The sequence below is a fragment of the Cryptomeria japonica genome, chromosome 6, assembly GCF_030272615.1.
Source record: "Cryptomeria japonica chromosome 6, Sugi_1.0, whole genome shotgun sequence".
Taxonomy (NCBI): domain Eukaryota; kingdom Viridiplantae; phylum Streptophyta; class Pinopsida; order Cupressales; family Cupressaceae; genus Cryptomeria; species Cryptomeria japonica.
In genome coordinates, this window is record NC_081410.1 from 118,664,200 (window position 1) to 118,683,747 (window position 19,548).

The 19,548-nt window shown below is 35.6% G+C and overlaps 1 protein-coding gene across 2 annotated transcripts; it reads right to left on the minus strand.

Moving 5' to 3' along the window:
• Positions 1-699: 699 nt before the first annotated feature.
• Positions 700-18,262, minus strand: LOC131054403 (uncharacterized). Of its 2 annotated transcripts, XM_057988917.2 has the most exons (4): positions 17,806-18,255; positions 1,607-1,782; positions 1,131-1,422; positions 700-1,002 (listed from the first exon to the last, which is right to left on the minus strand). In XM_057988917.2, the coding sequence occupies exons 1-4, from the start codon at positions 18,192-18,194 to the stop codon at positions 945-947; spliced, it is 915 nt and encodes a 304-aa protein (XP_057844900.1). In that variant the 5' UTR covers positions 18,195-18,255; the 3' UTR covers positions 700-944. The 2 variants fall into 2 exon arrangements, with proteins under 2 accessions (XP_057844900.1, XP_057844901.1); XM_057988918.2 differs by lacking the exon at positions 1,607-1,782 and having other exon boundaries at positions 1,131-1,427; positions 17,806-18,262.
• Positions 18,263-19,548: the final 1,286 nt, after the last annotated feature.

Below are 19,548 nucleotides of genomic sequence, written 5' to 3' on the forward strand. Positions count from 1 at the left end.
TCAATGCACCGATTTGGTATCTTCTGCAAATAACCCTAAAAAGCACATTTTTCTTTCGATATGCTAAATACACCCAAGCATTGGTACTCCACTATTTATTAGCTACACCTAAAGTAGCAAGTATGCTGCCCACAACTCTAAAACATTTTGAAAGTTTGCAGTAAATACTTTCCTATCATAAATTCATAAAGTAATTTGCCTTTTGAAGTGCTTAGTGGTTTTGCCTTCAATATGCTCACATGTATTAGTAGTGCTTTGAAACACAAATGGTTGATTTGCTTTTTAGGCCTGATGGACCCTGTTAAGGGCTGTCAGAAAAACATTGCAATGATGGAGTATATAAAAATTAGCTACAAAATTTTCATTCAAATTTCAAGTGCAGTTGATTTTCAATTGTATTCTGATTTGATGAGTAATTATTGTCCATATAATAAATAACCACTAATGAAAAAGGCAATTAACGTCTAAATTTACCTAAAAATGTTTTTTTTCATTCAATAAAGAATAGAACTCTTGCTCGGGCAGATTTTATTGATCTCTGTCCAATTATTAGGTGCATATTCTTAGTACTTGATACAAACTAAAAGATAATGTGTAAATTGTACTAGCATTTTTTCATTTTTATTAATTCAGAGACTGGTTATTTGATGCTTGTTATATCGCACCAATTTGCTTTCTTACACCAATTAACACCTTAGGGATCAAAGATAGCAGCATTAGAATGGCTCATTTATATAAAATAATAAATTAAGGAAATCAATGTTTACGGCTAACCATTTGAAATATGGAGAAACAAATGGATGGCCTAAATGCATAGTTAGATGCAGAGGAACATGGCCAATAAACATTGTAACAATGATGAGAAAACATTAATTTAATAAATATTATACAAGAGAAGTTCAACATAGGGGAATATTTGCTCCATATTGTACTACCTAGCATGCTTAGCTGGTCTCTTTCCAACCGAATCTATCAAGGATTTGTGTCGTCTCCTTCAAAGCACTGCAAAAGAATAACTTAAGTAATAAACAGCTAAAACATTATAAGCAGTCAAAGTTATCGATATTGTAAATTCTATCACTGATTACTAATGCCAACATTCAACCAGTAAGTCTTAATAACAGGATTACCTTCCAGGCCTAAGTATTTTGTACAAGTTAGGTCTGGTCAGATCTATGACTGTTGAGCCTGCACGTCCAACTGGAAGTTGGCCTCCGTCAAAAATATAAGCACATTCTTGCCACAGCTGCTTAAATTCTTCAATGCAAACTGTACTTGAGTGTCCACTTTGATTAGCACTGGTAAGTGCAAGAGCACTTCCAAAATCTTGAGCTATCATTCGTATAAAGTCACATTCTGGTATTCGGATTCCTATGGTATCTATTCCAGGGTTTAGGGACTTCTCAAGCAAACTTTCTTGGCCTGCACTGTCAAACAGTATCTAGAGCATTAGATTGTTGGTAGAATTGATTGAACTAGATTGTGAATTTGAAATTAGCTTAATTTCCCTTTTGATCTAATTGGCAACTAAATTTTGAAAATATCCAGCTCTTGAAACAGAATTTTCTAATTTATAAAATCAGTTCATATTGCTAGAATTACAGACCCCGATCCAGAACCAAAGTGACAGGCCCAGGAAGAAGACACTGAAGAAGCCCATCTGGCAAATGAGAGGTTATTGCAAAGCGGTCAACATCCAGCACGTCAGAGACACATACTGCAAGAGGACTTGTAATACTGCGCCCTTTAATTTCATATATCTTTTGGACTGCTGCTGAAGAACTGAACACATATTCAAGAACAAAAGAAATTCAAAAGAGATTCACACATTTACTAAAGGGCTGCATCCCATTTAGTAAACAAGTTGTTTAACATGCATGAATGATCAGACAGAACGAGAAGAATTCTTGAATTGCAGCAAGCTTATGAATTTTATGCATTTATGCTAGAATGCATTCTTCAAACTGCTTCATTTCACTCACAATCAAGGACTTAAATCTTACCCAACGTTCTAGAGATAATAGCACAATAAACATGTTTACAAATTTCGTTGAAATGTGGTTATCAAATGATTTACTAATAAAGAGTAGTTACCTGCAATCCAAACATCAACAACACTCAGAAAATGACAGTCCAAAATGCAAATTTGTTGTATGGGCTAGAGACAACCCAATTACTTTCGTAATTTAATGTACTACTTCAAGATGCGCAGACTTGTAATTAAACTTTTGGCAAGTAAATTTGTATCAAAAAAATTGGCTGAAGCTTATGTGGTACAAGCTCTTGCATTTTGGGCTTAGAATTCGGGCAATTGTTACTTTGATCAATTTCAAGGGTAAGAAACTGGCAATTTCAAAACTTTTGAGGTCCATCAGTGTCCGATGGGAACTCTTGTGCTTCTTTGTGATACCTCTGAGCTTTTGTGTAATAGCCTCCCTTGGTTACTTCCAATTTTTTTTTTTTTTTTTTAACCAGTTTCATCACACCTTCACTATGCTCTTAATCAACCAAGCAACTTCTTTCCAATTAGACGAGCTGATCTCGTAACTTTACCAAACCATAGCAGGGTGGTAGCTCTATAACACAATGTACAATCTTGCACTACAATGGAAAAACTCATAGCACAACCAATCCCTAGACCTAGACATATTACTCAACGTTTCATTCAAGATGGTCCTGCCTACATTATCCCTTTCTGGGAATCGAAGGCATCATAATTCAAATATAAAAACAGAAAATCTTCATCCGCACAACGGGGATGAGATCTTCAACCTCAATCATTAATTGAGCTTATATTTCTATTTCAATCCACATGCAATAGTATGACAGCCAATGCATTCCAATCAAATGTCAGTTCCACAGCAAAATTGATGCATAAACCTACATAATCTACATAGGAAACAGCTCATGCATACATCACAATGATCACATAGTGATTAACTCATGCATAGAACACATATACACAATGTTACTAACTTGTGCATACATCACATAAACACAGGATAACTACTTCATGCATAGATATCATATACACAATGTGACTAACCCACGGATAGATCACATATACATGGTGTGACTAGCCTGTACATGCATCAGGTACAGTGTGATTGGCTATCGCACACATACATATACACTATGATTAACTCACACATACAAAACATATACACAATGTAAATTACTTGAACGTCATCACATGTACACTCAGGGACTAGGTAGCAAAAAGGAAGTGGTTGCAACCTTACTATTAGCATCTTCCTCTTTACATGGTTCACTAACACATAAGCCTTTCACTAAATCCCAGTTGAATAGAAGAAAATTGGTGCATCCCATACTACACCAAGGTCCCATCCTTTTCCCTGGTTCCTTATCAACTGTGATGTTGAGACAAGCATCCCATACTAATTGTGTCATCATCATTGACAAGGACATAAAGAGTAATTGCACACAACACATGTAACTATTGAAAAGATTTCCATATCCCATCAAGCATCTGAGTCATCTTATAACCAGATAAACATAATCATGATGTCTTATGGTTTTGCCTAACCTAAGATTGGTGTCTATACTATCAATCACCTAGACTAATTTAATAACCAAAACCTTGAGAACCATTCCTCAGACAAACGTAATGCTAGAAGCATGTGCATTCCTTCAGATACACCAATGGCAATACTCAACTCTTGAGATGGATAGAACCTAGCATCCATCACCTACATCCTATGCATATGCATTAAAGGAATAAAACAAAAACATCTCAAATTTGGAACATAAAACGATATCACACACAAGACAAAAATGCAATACAAGATAACTCAAGTAAAACCCTCAAATCGGCAAAACAATCTCAAAAGAATGAGCTATGCTCCTCATGTCATTAATTCTCAGTCTTAAATGTGAATGCATTGCCTCATGGACTTGCAAGGCTCTGCACCTTGTGCTAAGCTTCTCACATCCATAAAATGGGCCTAAGAATGAACATGACCTGCACTTCCTCTAGTGCTAAATCTAGATGCCTACAATCTCTGCACTACACCCTCTACCTCCACTGACTGACATAATTTTCTGATCAGACGCAATGTCTTCCCCAACAGTTTAGCATTTGCTACCTCCAAAAACATCTACCAGCCAGCATTCATTCAATCAACTAATGCAAGAACCTCCTCCACAACTTGCAAAGTCAAGGTCCATCTCTTCACTCAACCTAAACTCTGATTCATGTCATTCTCCTAGGCAACCACAAGCACCAACCTTGCACTTGCAGCAGTCCACTTCTATAAGTTGCCAACCAAAGAACTAACACAAGATCTCTAGGATTTTAGAGAGGCTTCCAATCCAAAGAACCTATGACAACCTCTAAGGGCTACTACTCCGCCAAGCTGCACACACCAACTATTTATCAACCCTCTACTGCCTACTACCTCTCTACACCTACAAACTACAAAGAGACTACATAATCCTAAGAGTGATGGATGGTTGCCTTCAACAACGACTCATCCATGCGCTCATCACTTGTCTCCTCCATCCCTAATGCTTCATTTTCACTCAACAATGATCCAAGAATAATTACCAGCCCTACAATCACATCTAGCAACTTGCAGTTTTTTAAATTCTAACAATCCCATTACTTTGCCTTCTAACTAAAACAATTATAACAAAAACACTTGAATGTTTGCCTGCCATGCATGCATCTTTTCACAACCCATCTAAGAATGACTATAACTACAAAACCGCTCATGCATATAGCAATCCTGCCCCCTGTCATTACCACATAAATAGGCCAATGAATCAGCTTCATCCAAGTCAATGATCACCCAAAGGCCAAATCATATGCTCTAACAAAGTAACTTCTTGCTGACTTCAAAATCTAAAATTGGAAGTCTGCATCCTTGTGTTTCTCTATACAGCTAGAAGAAAATAAGAGTCAACTGTAGATATAACTATAATATTGATGAGTGGTTGTCAAATATCAATCCACCCATCCATGATAATTGAGTTGCCCATCCTTAGCCAAGTTCACCTCAAGTCTTCCATCAACAAGCTCACCTACAACTTTCTTATTAAGGAGGATGGTACATGAAAAATAAATGAATGATCTTTGAATAAATTAATTACGAATATAAAACATATATAAAGAAATTACAAGGTGGTGTTCTAAACAGACTGAACTGTTAATCTAAAGCTTCAACATGAAGCTAAAACACATAAAACGCTAAATAAAGCTAAAAAGCTAAAATCTAAAAAGCAAACTATGTGTTCTTATAAAAGAAGCTGTAAAATCCCTAAATGGTAATAATAGCAAAATCCTCAAATGACACAAATGAGTGAAAACAATTAGAAATTATATTAGATTCGATTCTGCTGTTACACTTGCTTCAGATATTGCATATATGTCTTTCAGAGCTTGTGTACAAAATTGCAATAGAACCAGAAATTCAGGGCCTAAATAAATAATACAATTATTACAGCTCTGCAGTCTCATAAGCCAATGAATTCTTAACAATAAGGAACATACCACAAATGCTTCTTGTTAAGGACTATCATTTGATGGTAACTCCTTTTTTGTATGGACTTCTGAGACTCACGATATATGTATTTGCTTCAGCGTTGGGAGGTGCTTCAGCACATAAGTTCCACAATAGACTCCCGCAGCTTATGGAAAATTATCGCACCTGGAAAATATGTCTATGTGCACACATGGAAACTCGGCGATATCATTCTGGTTCTGTTCTCCAACCTCTGCAATTAATATATATGCCTTCGACTCTCAGAAAATCAACAACAGGAAGCCACGCCTTCATGAATGATGCCGACCTTGGTAGAAGCCACGAAAATAGCTCAATAATATCATGCACCAAAAACCTTAATATGTTGCCCTTATATGGAACCAAGCAGCTGAGTTGTCCAAGCAATAACAAAATAATCTTATTCAAACCATGGCTGAATATAGACGATAGTCAGCTTATATCGAGTATTCATGACACATCATATATTTGATATTTGGCCTTCCAAATGTTCACCACTTATTATAGATATCAAACTTCTATCGCCAATCATTTGGAATATTAGAAAGGTTGCCATCAATGGTTAAACCCACAACTTCGCACAATAATCCCAATATTCATAAAGCCATGGCCACACTCTATTATTTCACAGAAATATTAATAACGGGCAGATACAAAATATACGGCAACTTATAAAGATTCAGACTATAGCTGAAAGATGAAATAATTTATTCTCCTACTCTTATTAAGATCGCTTATTACTGTAAATTTGTCTCCAAAGGAGACTTCACAGATTTGCACAGCTGTGAACTCTGTTGCAAATCCACCTCTTCGGAAGAGTCAGGTTTTTGTCCAACCCTTCTGTCCAACTCCTGAAGGTTTCTGTCTCTAGAAATCATAAAACGTTTTATCAAAACAAGCATGCCCTTGCTACAACCCCAGGACTTCCTTATAAAGCCATCCAGGAAACATCTAGAAGGTCAGGCCGACGAGAGAACTTTATTAAATAAAGTGACCTTATATAATATATTATTATTTTATTGTTTCTTTTAACTAAATTAATTAATATTAGGTCATCATATGAATATTTTATTTATATTTTGATAACTAAATAGAAATCAATTTAATTAAATGTCACCTTAAAAATTGGGGACATTACAGAAGCAATAGTTTCAATTAAACGACTAAACAAACTAAAAAGCTAAATGACCAACTAAACGACCGTTAATAGAACAACTAAAAAGGCAACTGACTAAAAAAATTAATTATTCTTATAGTAAATAGTCTACGTTCTCCAAGGGGAACATATGAGGAACCAATGACATTTTGTCTTTTTCAACATTTATTTGAATTAGGAAGAAAGTGCTACATGAAATGGGATGGCATAGGCAAAAATAAATTTAGCAACAAAAGAATATACCTTTTCTAATGATTGCACATTCAACATCCTCGTAACACCATTAGTCCTTCTCTTTTCTTTGGTAAATCCCTCTCCACTTTGACTTTGAACTTCCATGATATTGATAGGCATAATAGACTGCATACTCTATATTGGCAAACCCTTATTTCTTGCCTCACCCTCCATGTACAACCTAGACACCTTGGCCTTCTTAGCTAGGATCATTTGTTCACAAGAGCAATAGATGATTGCAAACCCTTGAATAGCTACCCTTGCAATCCTTCCTGTACACATGGCATAACCAATGTCTATTCCTCTCTGAAAAAAAAAAACTCGCCTTTGTTTATAGGAGTTGCAAAATGCAAAAGTGGTTTTTGGGATTGAATGGGCCCTTTCCAAAAGTTTTCAAGATAGTGGAGGTGCATTCAAATGGGCTACTTTCACTTCACCTGCAACACTCCCACAACCAAAAGAACCCCTAGTAGCTCTATGGCTTATTTGCATTCAAATGGGTTACTTTTCACTTCACCAACAACATTCCCAACCCCAAAAGAATCCCAAGTACCTCTATAGCTTGTTTGTTGAATCTCAATCTCATCACTATAATAACCCTCGCAATTATTTTTTGTTTAAATCAAAAACAGCTAGAAACATTTTAAACCAGCAGAAAACCGTCTAAGTTTGAAACTTCAAAGGAAAAAAAATCAAAAGGATTTGTGAAAACAAACAATGAATGCTAAAATTACATCAAATGATATAGTTTTGATAGTCTCATTTTCTTCTCACAATTTTTCTCTTCTCTTCTCACAACTATTAGCTTTTGAAGAATTTTCAAAGTACCTGGTGATTATGTGCTAATGCTAAATAATATTGCATGAATCAGACAATAATGAAAACTTCAAAATGAAGAAACATAAACAAATAATTACACCTTCAAATCAATCTTTCACTCCTTTGAAAAAATTACAAGGCAACCTCCACAACTAATACAACTCACAGCAGCACAAAAATCAACATGAATTTTTCTATTACATGCAGTTTTTCAATCCTTCCAAAACTTAGTCTTTCATCCCTTCGAAGACGAACTATGTATTAAATTTCTATCTTGCTCCTATCTTTATACTTATTCCGCTAAAAATCTAATCCCCAAAAATCAGCTTTATTTACAAAAAGCATCTTTATCACTTATAAGGATGAGATGGAAGATAAGTCTAAGTAACTAATGAATAATTACATTTTAGACTTATTTAGCTAAATAAAAAAATTTCACTTTAGTCCTTCAAAGTAAAATGCAAAATAGACTAACTCAAACCACTTGAACTTTTCCCCACACATTCACATTGAACTTGTGCAAAAGTTAATACTCCCTCTTAGTAAGGAATAAATTCTACACCAATCCAAGTTTGTCTCTAAATGCCTCAAACTTCCCTTTTGCTAAGGGCTTGGTCAAAATATAGGTTACTCTTAGTTAGTGAAAATGTATTGGAGCTTAATCACTGCCTTCTAAACCATGTCTTTGATGAAGTGACATCTAATCTCTATGTACTTGGATCTGTAATGAAACATTGGATTCCCCGAGAGTTTTGACAAAACTCTAATTATCACAGTGAATGATTGTGGGATCCAATTTCTAATCAAATAAGCCTACAGGCAACTTGCAAAGCCAGATGACCTCACAACTAGTGGTACTAGCTTCCATATTGTCATGCCCTGACCCAAAGGAAGAAAAGACCACATATTAAATACAATGCATACACCCCAGTCTGGATATTACAAGAATCGGCCTTGTCAAAAAAGCGATTCATGTGGCATAAAGAATAATATAGGAACCGACCCATCTTCAAACAACTGCGATTAACAGATGAAACAACCATTAATTATGGAAGGAGGAAAAAAGAATAAGCATTCAAGATCGGATAGGAATAATAAACAACAGAAAGGATTTAATTAAGATTAATAACAATTAACAGTTCAGTCAAAGGCAGCAAAGAGACGCCACCTTAGGAGGAGGCAACGGGACCATGGAAGTACATGACTCTTCCATTTCCCAAGGAAGAGGATATACATATTGGAGATCGGTATTCGAGGAGAGGCATGAAGGAACAAAACCCAGCAAGTGCATTGAATAGAAATATAAGGAAGAAACAAAATGAGGTCAGACATTCAATGTTGAGAAAATTGTCTTATTTATAAGACTTCACAATTTTCTCTAGCATCGAAGAAGCAGAATTATAAAACCTTTGATCAAAAAGAAATCTTGAGTTTTATAATTAATAAACTAGACTGCAGACTTATAATTGTTCAAGTCATTGGTATGATGCACAGTGCATTCTGATCTGGCTGATTTATTATCTTGTTTTCCATTTGATAGGAAGTAGGAATACATGCAAATAATCTATGGCTTCTAATATATATAAATATGCATAATTAATGATAATGAAGATTCTTTAAAGCTTTAGCCAATCTGACGTACCATTATGGAGGGGAGATATGTGAATATAAGGAATGCAAGTAGCATAATGGACCATTCCAGTTGAGTAACCCCGGGTGGGACTGGTAGGCCAAATGGCGGGTGTCATTCGGTGCTCCTAGGCTAGATGGATAGGCTCAAGGCATCTTGTATGATCTCCCATAGTGCTTCATAATGTGGAGGAGTTATTGGGTTAAGCCTTAAGGGAATCCCACACGTACATTATGAATATAAGAATGATGATTAGAATTCTATTTGTAACATTGTTGGATTATATGTTTATTCATTTTTTGATAACTAACATGGTTGCAGGCTCTAAATCAAGTTATTAAGATGACAATTTATACCTCATTTAGGAACACTAGGGCAAATTGAGTTAAGTCCTAATAGGGGACATTACAATTGGTATCAGAGCCTTTATCCTGCCAGCTTGCAGGGTAAAGCTAAAACAATAAGATGCATTCTATTCAAAAAGATTTGAAGATTTAAGAAAGCAATCTATAAACTCAGTCCAAAAATAAAAACAAGTAGGCCAACATTGCACTTCTATATGGTGTGCCTTTCAAATGTATGTTTCATGCTTGGCATGTATTTATATGACTTCATGCCCTACGTGAATTTATACTTCATGTTTAGCATAAACACTTCATGCCTTACATGTATGCTTCATGCCTTGCATATGATTATGTATATTATTTCATGCGTTACATGTATGCTTCATGCCTTTGTGAAATTATGCATGCTTCATGCCTTCATGTGTATAATTCACATCTTACATATATTCATGTGTATACTCTATGCTTTACGTCTTTATATGATCCATTCTTTATATGATCCATGCCTTATGTGTATTCATGTGAATACTCCATGCTTTTTGTCTTACGTGTATTCATGAGTATGATCCATGCTTTACATGTATTCATGTATACACTTCATGCTTTACGTCATACGTGTATTGGTGGGTATGATCAATGCCTTATGTGCATTCATGTGTATATTCCATGCTTTATGCCTTACATGTATTTGTCTGTATGATTCATGCTTTACATGTATACGCTCCATACGTTACACCTTACATGTATTCGTGTGTATGATTCATGCCTTATGTGTATTCATGTGTATACTTCATGTGTTAAGTGTTTGCTTCATGACTAATGGGTGTGTTTTATATGTGCATCTTTATTTGTGTGTTCATGCCTTATGTGCATTCATGTGTATACTCCATGCTTTATGCCTTATGTGTATTCATGTGTATGATTCATGCTTTGCATGTATACGCTCCATGCTTTATGCCTTATGTGTATTTGTGTGCATGAATCATGCCTTATGTGTATCCATGTGTATACTTCATGCTTTAAGTGTTTGCTTCATGACTAATGGGTGTGTTTTATATGTGCACCTTTATTTGTGTGTTTCCCTCATGTTTTCAGCATAATTAGTTCAAGTGTTTATATGCCTTCCTAATGTACGCCTTATGTCTCAAATATGTGTCGCATCATGTTTAGTGTGTTCTCAACAAGTTTATCCGGTAAGTGTTTTATGCGTGCTATACTCTTGCATTCAAAGAAGCAGGGTGCATGTTTTTGCAAACAGGGATCTCACAGTCCCTTAAATAACACTGGTAAGACACTAGTCAAACACAACATAGGGATTGTTGAACATAATAATGCCATGAAAGTCTATAAGGTGTATGCCAAAGAAAAAGGTGTGAGAATACAAGTGCCCAAACACCAAAAAGTGAATGTAAGAACTCGATGAGCATAGTAAGTTAGCCTATAAACCACCATAAATGCATTCCAGTGTGCATTCCTAATCCAAAGTAGTCAATCCATCACTGCTTGCAAGATGATAAATTTGACGAAAAGCATATCATTTAACATTAACATAAATCTGTCACTGGTTTGACTGCCATAGTCTATTAAGTTCGATACTAATCTGTCATATATTTTAACCATCATACTTGACACCAAACTGTCATATGCTCATCTCAGTCTGCTGCTATTATGAAGAATATTGAATACCAACTCTTTAATAGTATATTGAAACTAACAAATCAAAACATTGTCCTGGGTCGTTGCAAAATATGATCAGCATGCAGGCATGTCCTTAACAAAAATCAATTTCTATGGTATCCATCTCTAGTACACCATACAATTGAGTTGTAGGAACTTTTACATGGAAAGACATTGACTGAAATTACTGAACAAAAGTTCATGGTGACAATCTCCACAAGTCAGATGTATGCTATAAAAGGTCAACGCTCACATATATATATATATATTTATATCCGGGACCTCAAAAAGGAACAGGAGATAGTCAATAACAGTGAGATATCACTGTCAAAGACTCATTCAAATTTATTCATATTTAAATGGCCAATCCATCCAAGAATGAACGAAATTCTTGGTCCAGCAAAACTCCTAATACACTATTGCAACATGTACAATATCAAAAAAAAAAAGAATAAGCAGATAAGAACATGGTAACAATCTTTCTTCTTCTATTTTTCAAGACCAAACTCTAATACCATACATATGAAAGAGATGAAGTCTGGAAACCTTATGATTGAACTAGTTACAGAATATGCATTTAAGGAAACCAAAAAAAGGGAACATAAATTCATTCCTTTAAAATCTTAGATGTGTGTCATGCTTCTAATCTTCATCTTAATATATGTTCTTGTGTTAACACAAAGAAAAATCCAAGATGCTGTGCATACATTGGGTTAATTGAAATCAATCATTTACATTCTCAAGGGGTGAGAAAAGAAAGATAAGAGAAAACTTGTCTTAAGCGGTTCAAATTGACTTATGATAATATCAAAGTAGCATAGAGGAAGTGAATTATATGAAAGATTTTTATAAAAAGAAAGTTAGAAATTGCAAAGACCAATCCCTTTCCTTTGAAGAGTTAATTTAATCATCCCAACTTAAAATTGTTTGAGGACATGCAATATCAGGAAGGGTGGGCTGTCATGCCCTGACCCTAAGGAGTAAAAGATAACATATAAAATACAATGTATACACCCCCGATCTGGATATTACAAGGATCAGCCTTGTCAAAAAAGCGATTCATGTGGCATAAAGAATAATATAGGAACCAAACCATCTTCAAACAACTGTGATTAAGAGATGAAACAACCATTAATTATGGAAGTAGGAAAAAAGAATAAGCGTTCAAGATCGGATAGGAATAATAAACAACAGAAAGGATTTAATTAAGATTAATAACAATTAACAGTTTAGTCAAAGGCAGCAAAGAGACGCCACCTTAGGAGGAGGGGACAGGACCATGGAAGAACATGACTCTTTGGATATATATACTGGAGATCAGTATTCAGGGAGAGGCATGATGGAATAAAACCCAGCAAGTGCATCAAATAGAAAAGGGGAATAGAAATATAAGGAAGAAACAAAATGAGATCAGACATTCACATGTTGAGAAAATTGTCTTATTTATAAGACTTCACAATTTTCTCTAGCACCGAAGAAACAGAATTATGAGACACTGGATCGTGACGAAATTTTGAGTTTCATAATTAATAAACTAGACTGCAGACTTATAATTGTTCAAGTCATTGGTATGAAGCATAGTGCATTCTGATCTGGCTGATTTATTATCTTGCTTTCCATTTGATAGGAAGTAAGAATATATGGAGATAATCTATGGCTTCTAATATATATAGATATGCATAATTAATGATAATGAAGATTCCTTTAAAGCTTCAGCCAATCTGCTGTTCCATCATGGAGGGGAGATATGTGCATATAAGGAATGTCAGTAGCATAATGGTACATTCAAGTTGAGTTACCCCGGGTGGGGCTGGGAGGCTGAATGCCGGGTGTCGTTCTGTGCTCCTAGGCTTGAAGGAGAGGCTCAATGCACCTTGTGTGATCTCCCATAGTGTTTAATAATGTGGAGAAGTTAATGGGTTAAGCCTTAAGGGAATCCCACATGTACATTATGAATATTAGAATGATGATTGGAATTTTATTTGTGACATTGCTGGATTATATGTTTATTCATCTTTTGATAAAGAGTTATCTTGTATTATAGCTAATAATTATTTATTTAATTATTAGTCTATTATACTCTATGCTTAAGCTAAACTTAGGCATTTAATAATATTGTAGGTATTTAATTATTAAATACACTTTATCCCTTTAGGGTTTCTTTAGGGTTGCTAATATCCTTTTATAAGGATTGTATTGTACTTTTTCATTAATTGATTCCCTCTCTGAATGATAATCTTCTTCTTCAGAGCCATTATTGCTTTTTGCCTCCATTTTTCTCTTGTGACAGGTATTTTGCTTGCAGGTGTTCTTGGGATCTCTGAAGTTGTATTTTTCAACTTCTTCAATAACTACCCTGGTGCAGGCTCTAAATCAAGATATTAAGTTGGCAATTTATACCTCATTTAGGAACTCTGGGGCAAATTGAGTTAAGTCCTAATAGGGGACATTACACATATACGCTGCCTCTATTGTGCTTAGTGCCACTGAAGTCTACTCCTCCCTAAACCCAAGCTAAAGCAACATCATAAGGTGCTCTTCCTATCTACTGCATTACCTCCCCAATCAAAGTCTATGCATACCCCTACAACTTCACCATCTCTAAGATATCTCAAACCATACTCCACTGTGCTCTTCACATATCTAAGTATATGTTTTGTTGCTACCCAATGCTAATGCCTTGGCTTGACCATGAACTAACTCAAGGTGTTCACTGCAAAACATATATTTGGCCTCGTGTTGACCAAATACATCAAGCAACCTATCAACTCCTTGTAAAATGTGGGATCAATCACCTCTGAATCCGAAGATGTTACACACTTCAAATTAGTAATCAAAGGTGTGGCCACACGTCTACAATCCTCCATTTGAAATCCCTTTAGGATCTCAACTACATACTTACCCTACCAAAGAAAAATCTCACCTGGTCTTTAACAATCCTCTAATCCCAAAAAGTAATACATTAAGTCGATGTCCATCTCAAACTAAACAAATAAATCTGCCTTGCACCTTGCAATGAATTGCTTTGCAGTTTGCACCTATAATGAACAAATTATACATAAAATATCAAAATAAGCAGATCGGTCCAACGACTATGTAATAAAGATTAGAATTTGCTTCACTTTTCCTAAAGCCCAAACTTAGCAGATATTCATTTATCCTTGGATACCATGCCCTGGGTGCAAGTTTGAGTCCATACAAGGCATTCCTACGCCTACCAACATGGTATTCCTTCCCATTCACCTCAAAGCTCTAAGGCTGCTCTCTATACACTTCTTTTGCAATGAGACCGTTAAGAAAATCTGTCTTAACATCCATCTAATGTATTTTCCAACCTATAACTGAAATTAAATACGTAATTGTTCTAAAGGAAGTGTCTGGCACCTGGACCAAAAGTCTTTGCATAGTCCACTCCCTTCTTTAAGGAGAACCCTCTCACCTAAAACCCCGCTTTGTAGTTTTCAATGCTATGTCATATCCCCACCATAAACACTCTCACGTCCATAACCCAGAAGAAATAACATAATAAATAAATCCATGAATTAACTGCTATCGATCAGAAAACTGTCTTACTAGTAAGACTTCACAATTTTTATAGTGGAGACACTAATCTAACCCCATACCATCTCCAAACAAAAAAAGAAAACAGAAACGGATAAATGAATGGACACCTGATCAGCGATTTACCAAGCAGCAAACAACAAACATTAATATAATAATAGACATTGACTAGTCAACAATTTCATGATGCTGCAATTAAGGGAGGAAGAAATTGGAATAATAAGGAGGCAATTATCATTAGTCTAAGCCAGCGAACTTCATAAATGACTATAAAATAATCATGAGTGAAGAGGAATCGGGTTCCAAGAAGGAATCAATCAAAGAGACATGACATTCCAAGGGACGGGTCCCACAGGAAATGAGATGACTCCCCTGTCCCTCCTTAAGAATATAAAAGGCAGGAAGTAAGTTATCTTAGACAGGTAAGTAAGGAATTGAATAGAAGAAAAGAAAAAGAAAAAAGGACAGATCATAGAAGGGAATGAGATAAAATATTAATAAATAAACATACAGCAGTTTGAATGTATTGGAGGGTTGAGTATGAGTTCTTCATACACAGTATAATGAATATTTTCTGCTCATTGATGATTAATTTGTACTATTGTTTATAGCTGTTTATAATATATGACTGTTATAATACATATCAGACTGCTTATGACTGTTTATAATGTGTTGTATGTGTATGACTGCTTAGGATTCATTATATACATATACTGCTGGATTGTTATTTACAGTCATGGTAGAAGGAACATAGGCCTGTAAGAGGGGTACGGTGATGGGGCACTCCTCTAGGTAGGCCACCTCTTTGAGGGGACTAGATGGTTCATGAGGCCAAGGGGTTACAGAGGCTACTGCCCTTGAACCCATAGGAAATGGCATTCCAGGGCACCCTGTTGCAGCCTTATTCCCTTACCATGGTGCAAGGAGACCAATCGTGGGGAAAAGGAAAAGGTTGGCAAGATGAGGGGATAACGGAAAGTGGACCCCTCACTGGGTAGACCACCTCATATGGATGGCATGGGCCACATGAGGCCAAGAGGGATGGTATATCCACTCTTGGACCTAGGGTAGAGGATCTGAGACACCCCATTAAATTCACTCTTTCCCATGCTCTCTTATGGTTGAGCTTTCCTAATATGTTTAATGCTTTATGACTGAATTGATAATTCTGCTATGGAATACTAATGTTCAATTATTATAATTAGCTCATTGAAATTATTGTTGTTGTAAACGATTTCTAATCTGTTTGCAGGGTTTCAATTAGGTGAAGGTACACTCTAAACCCACTTACTTAGAAATTGAGAATTAGGGCAAATTTAGGGCATTCCCAATTAGGGGGACATCACATGCTACCATCTGTAGCATGATTGATATTAAAGAGCCTCCTAGAACTCACAATTTACTTCCCTTCTGGTCTTGGCACAACATCCCATACATCGTTTGTCATGATAGAGGTGTACTTCAACATGACATCCCACCAAACCTACTGATCTACAACTTCTTGCAAGCTAAAAGGCTCTAAACCATTGATGATACTCAATCAATGCTGCTAGAACTGGTTCACCCTATAACTTGTAAAGATTGCCTTCTCTAATAGCTATAACTTGTGCTATATCCAGACCAGATTCCTTTAGTCTGATAAGAACTTGTTGATCCTTGAATTCAATTGCATAGCCCTTATCCTCTATAACTTAAACTTAAAAGAAAAATCTTCTTGAGACCAAGAACAAACAAAACATCATCAAAATCTACAAAAATTCCTAACTATAGTTTAAAGGAAATTGTACAAACTCCAACTATTGGCCACGTGGCATCATCGCCAAGCTCAACCTGAACTCCAAAATTATGTTCCATAAAATTGGTAAAATATTCCCAAGCTAAATTATGTTTAAAGGAAATTGTACAAACTCCAACTATTGGCCACATGGCATCATCGCCAAGCTCAACCTGAACTCCAAAATTATGTTCCATAAAATTGGCCACGTGGCATCATCGCCAAGCTCAACCTGAACTCCAAAATTATGTTCCATAAAATTGGTAAAATATTCCCAAGCTGATACCATATGCCCAGAGGCCCTATTGTCCACATACCAAGCATTCTCAGAATCGAGCTAGTCAAAAGACGAAAAACCATTGAGAACTCCTCAAAGTTGGCAACAAACTCATTCAACTGAGTTTCTACAGGGGTTGCTACCTCTTGTTGTTGCTTTCCTTGGTTATTCTTGTCTAAACACTATGATGCATAATGACCGAACATATGACAATTCAAACACTTGATTTTACTCAAGTCCCTTTTCCCTAGCTATGAGAATGGATACTCACCCTTTCCCTTATCCTTGATGCTTGACTCCATTCCTCTCTCAAAACCCTAGGATATGAACTATAAACCCTTACTGCCACTTTTGCAAACCTACTTAAATTTTGTGTTAAAAAGACGCTTGAAATAAAAACCTAGTTCGACTTTTACTAAACCCTAATTCACACTCCTAGTCGTTGCTTCAAACCCTTGCTGGTTCAAAATGAATGTGTTGGTTTGCAGTGTGCAAAGAAAGAGTGATTAGAGTTTATGACAAAGCTTGTTAAAAAAATATAACGGATGTTAAGAAGAAAAAGACAAGAATTTTATGGTATGTTAAAACTTGTTTTGAAAATATTGGGTGTCAAAGAAAAGAGAGTCGGAAGTTCTATTCCATGCTAAAACTTGTTCAAAAACAATGGTTAATCAGAGAGAAAAGTTCCATTTCATGCCAAAACTTGTATTTAAAAAGAATAGGAGTTTGGAAAAAAGCGCCAAATATTATACTCCATGCCAAAAGCATCGAAATATGCGTACGAGAAAGAAAAAAAGGGGCAGGTTCTTACCATGCATCGCAGGCAAGTCCATAAAGAGTATCAGTGGGTACAGCAATCACCTTCCCAGCTCTGAGGGCCTCAACAGCCTTTTCCACATAAATTTCAGTAGCTGGCAGAACAACCCCTTGAAAACTTAAGCTATTTTTGTCTTCTTGACCAAGCTCCCCCATTGCCAAAAAACAAGGCAGCTTTCTCGCCTGAGCCTCAAATGATGTGCTCCTCAGTTGAAGCCTAGCTAAGAAGGGAGTGCTTGAGAGGAATCGATTGGAAAGCACTGGAAAAGGCCAGTTGTGGTGTAATTGCTTGAAACGTCGAGGGAATCCATGAGCGGTGAACCCTCTTGTAAGATTCGTTCCAAAATCTATTAGTGAACAAGTATTACTTAAAACTTTTGCCATGGTTCTCCACTCAACTCCATAAATATGGCATATAATTCACAAACCTTTCCCCTAGTAGGGCATCCGGATAAGGATGCATAAAAAACAAATGGATTCTTTTGAATAAAGTTCATGTGTTTTTTTAAAGGATTGGAGAGAAATAATTTAGGTGTTGTTTCAATTATATTTGATTATTAATAATTGTATTATTATCTTGGATATGTTGGTAGTCTTTTCTTTAAATAAGATAGTCAGAGAGTCAATTTCAAAATATTAATGTATTGGTGGAGAAAACTTTGTAAGTTAAATGTTTCACTTGTTATTTTGTTTCTATAAAGAACAAAATTTGCATATTCTATTTGTGCAATCTTTTTTTAGTGTTGTCCACGTCTCTCACCTAAGATGAAGGTAGTCCTTAATTAAGCTATTGAAATTTCCACTTCCATTTTATTTATACTCTTGTATATAGCTTTTTGCCCATGGTCTAATGTGGGATTTGATTAACTAGTATAGTGATCTCTCTTTCACATGAGTTCCTTTGTTTGTATGATTGTCTTGACTTTTTTTTGTCACGTGTTTTTTATGCACTAATTGGAGTTTGGGCACTCTTGCATGCCAATGTTCCATTTCTCCATCCATTTCCACACACTCTTTCTTCTACTTAACTTTTCCTCGAGTGTTATTTTGGGCCAACATTGTGACTCCATGCTCTCTATTCTTTCTTAATAATTTGGCAATCATATCAAATCCAATGTCTTCAATAGGAAAGCACTTGCATCAACTAATAAGATATCATATAATATTAACATTTTAGTTTTGAAATTGTTTGTGATTTAATACTTTTGTAATGTGTTTATTTGTATCCATTTCAACCCTAATGTGTTGTTGTCTCAAATTTAATGCACATAAGGCACCACTAGTGTGACAAGAAACCCTAATAGGGTCCTCTTGGTTTTTCAATGCCATAATTATGTATTTCCGCATCTTCTTTGTAGCAAGTATAAATCTTTTCAACCCCCTTGTATTATTTTTGTCCTACAAGACTCTTATCTGAGTTTATTGTTAAAATCTAGAGTACAATACTTCTATTCACCCACCACTTGCAAAGAACTTCCTTCAAATATGAAGTTGTTTTCTTCTTTTTTTGTTACAAGGTAAAAGAGCATTACCTTGGTTTTATCAATGTTCACTTGCATCCCTATCTCTTAACAAAACAATTCTAGAGCTCTCAAGTGCTCTCTCAAACTATGTGTAGTTATTGACACTAAAATAAGGTCATTTATGTCTAGGAATAGTTTTATTATATAATTGACTAAGTGGACACCTCCCCCTCTATATTTGTTTAACCATTTCTCTAATTTATTTATATATAGCC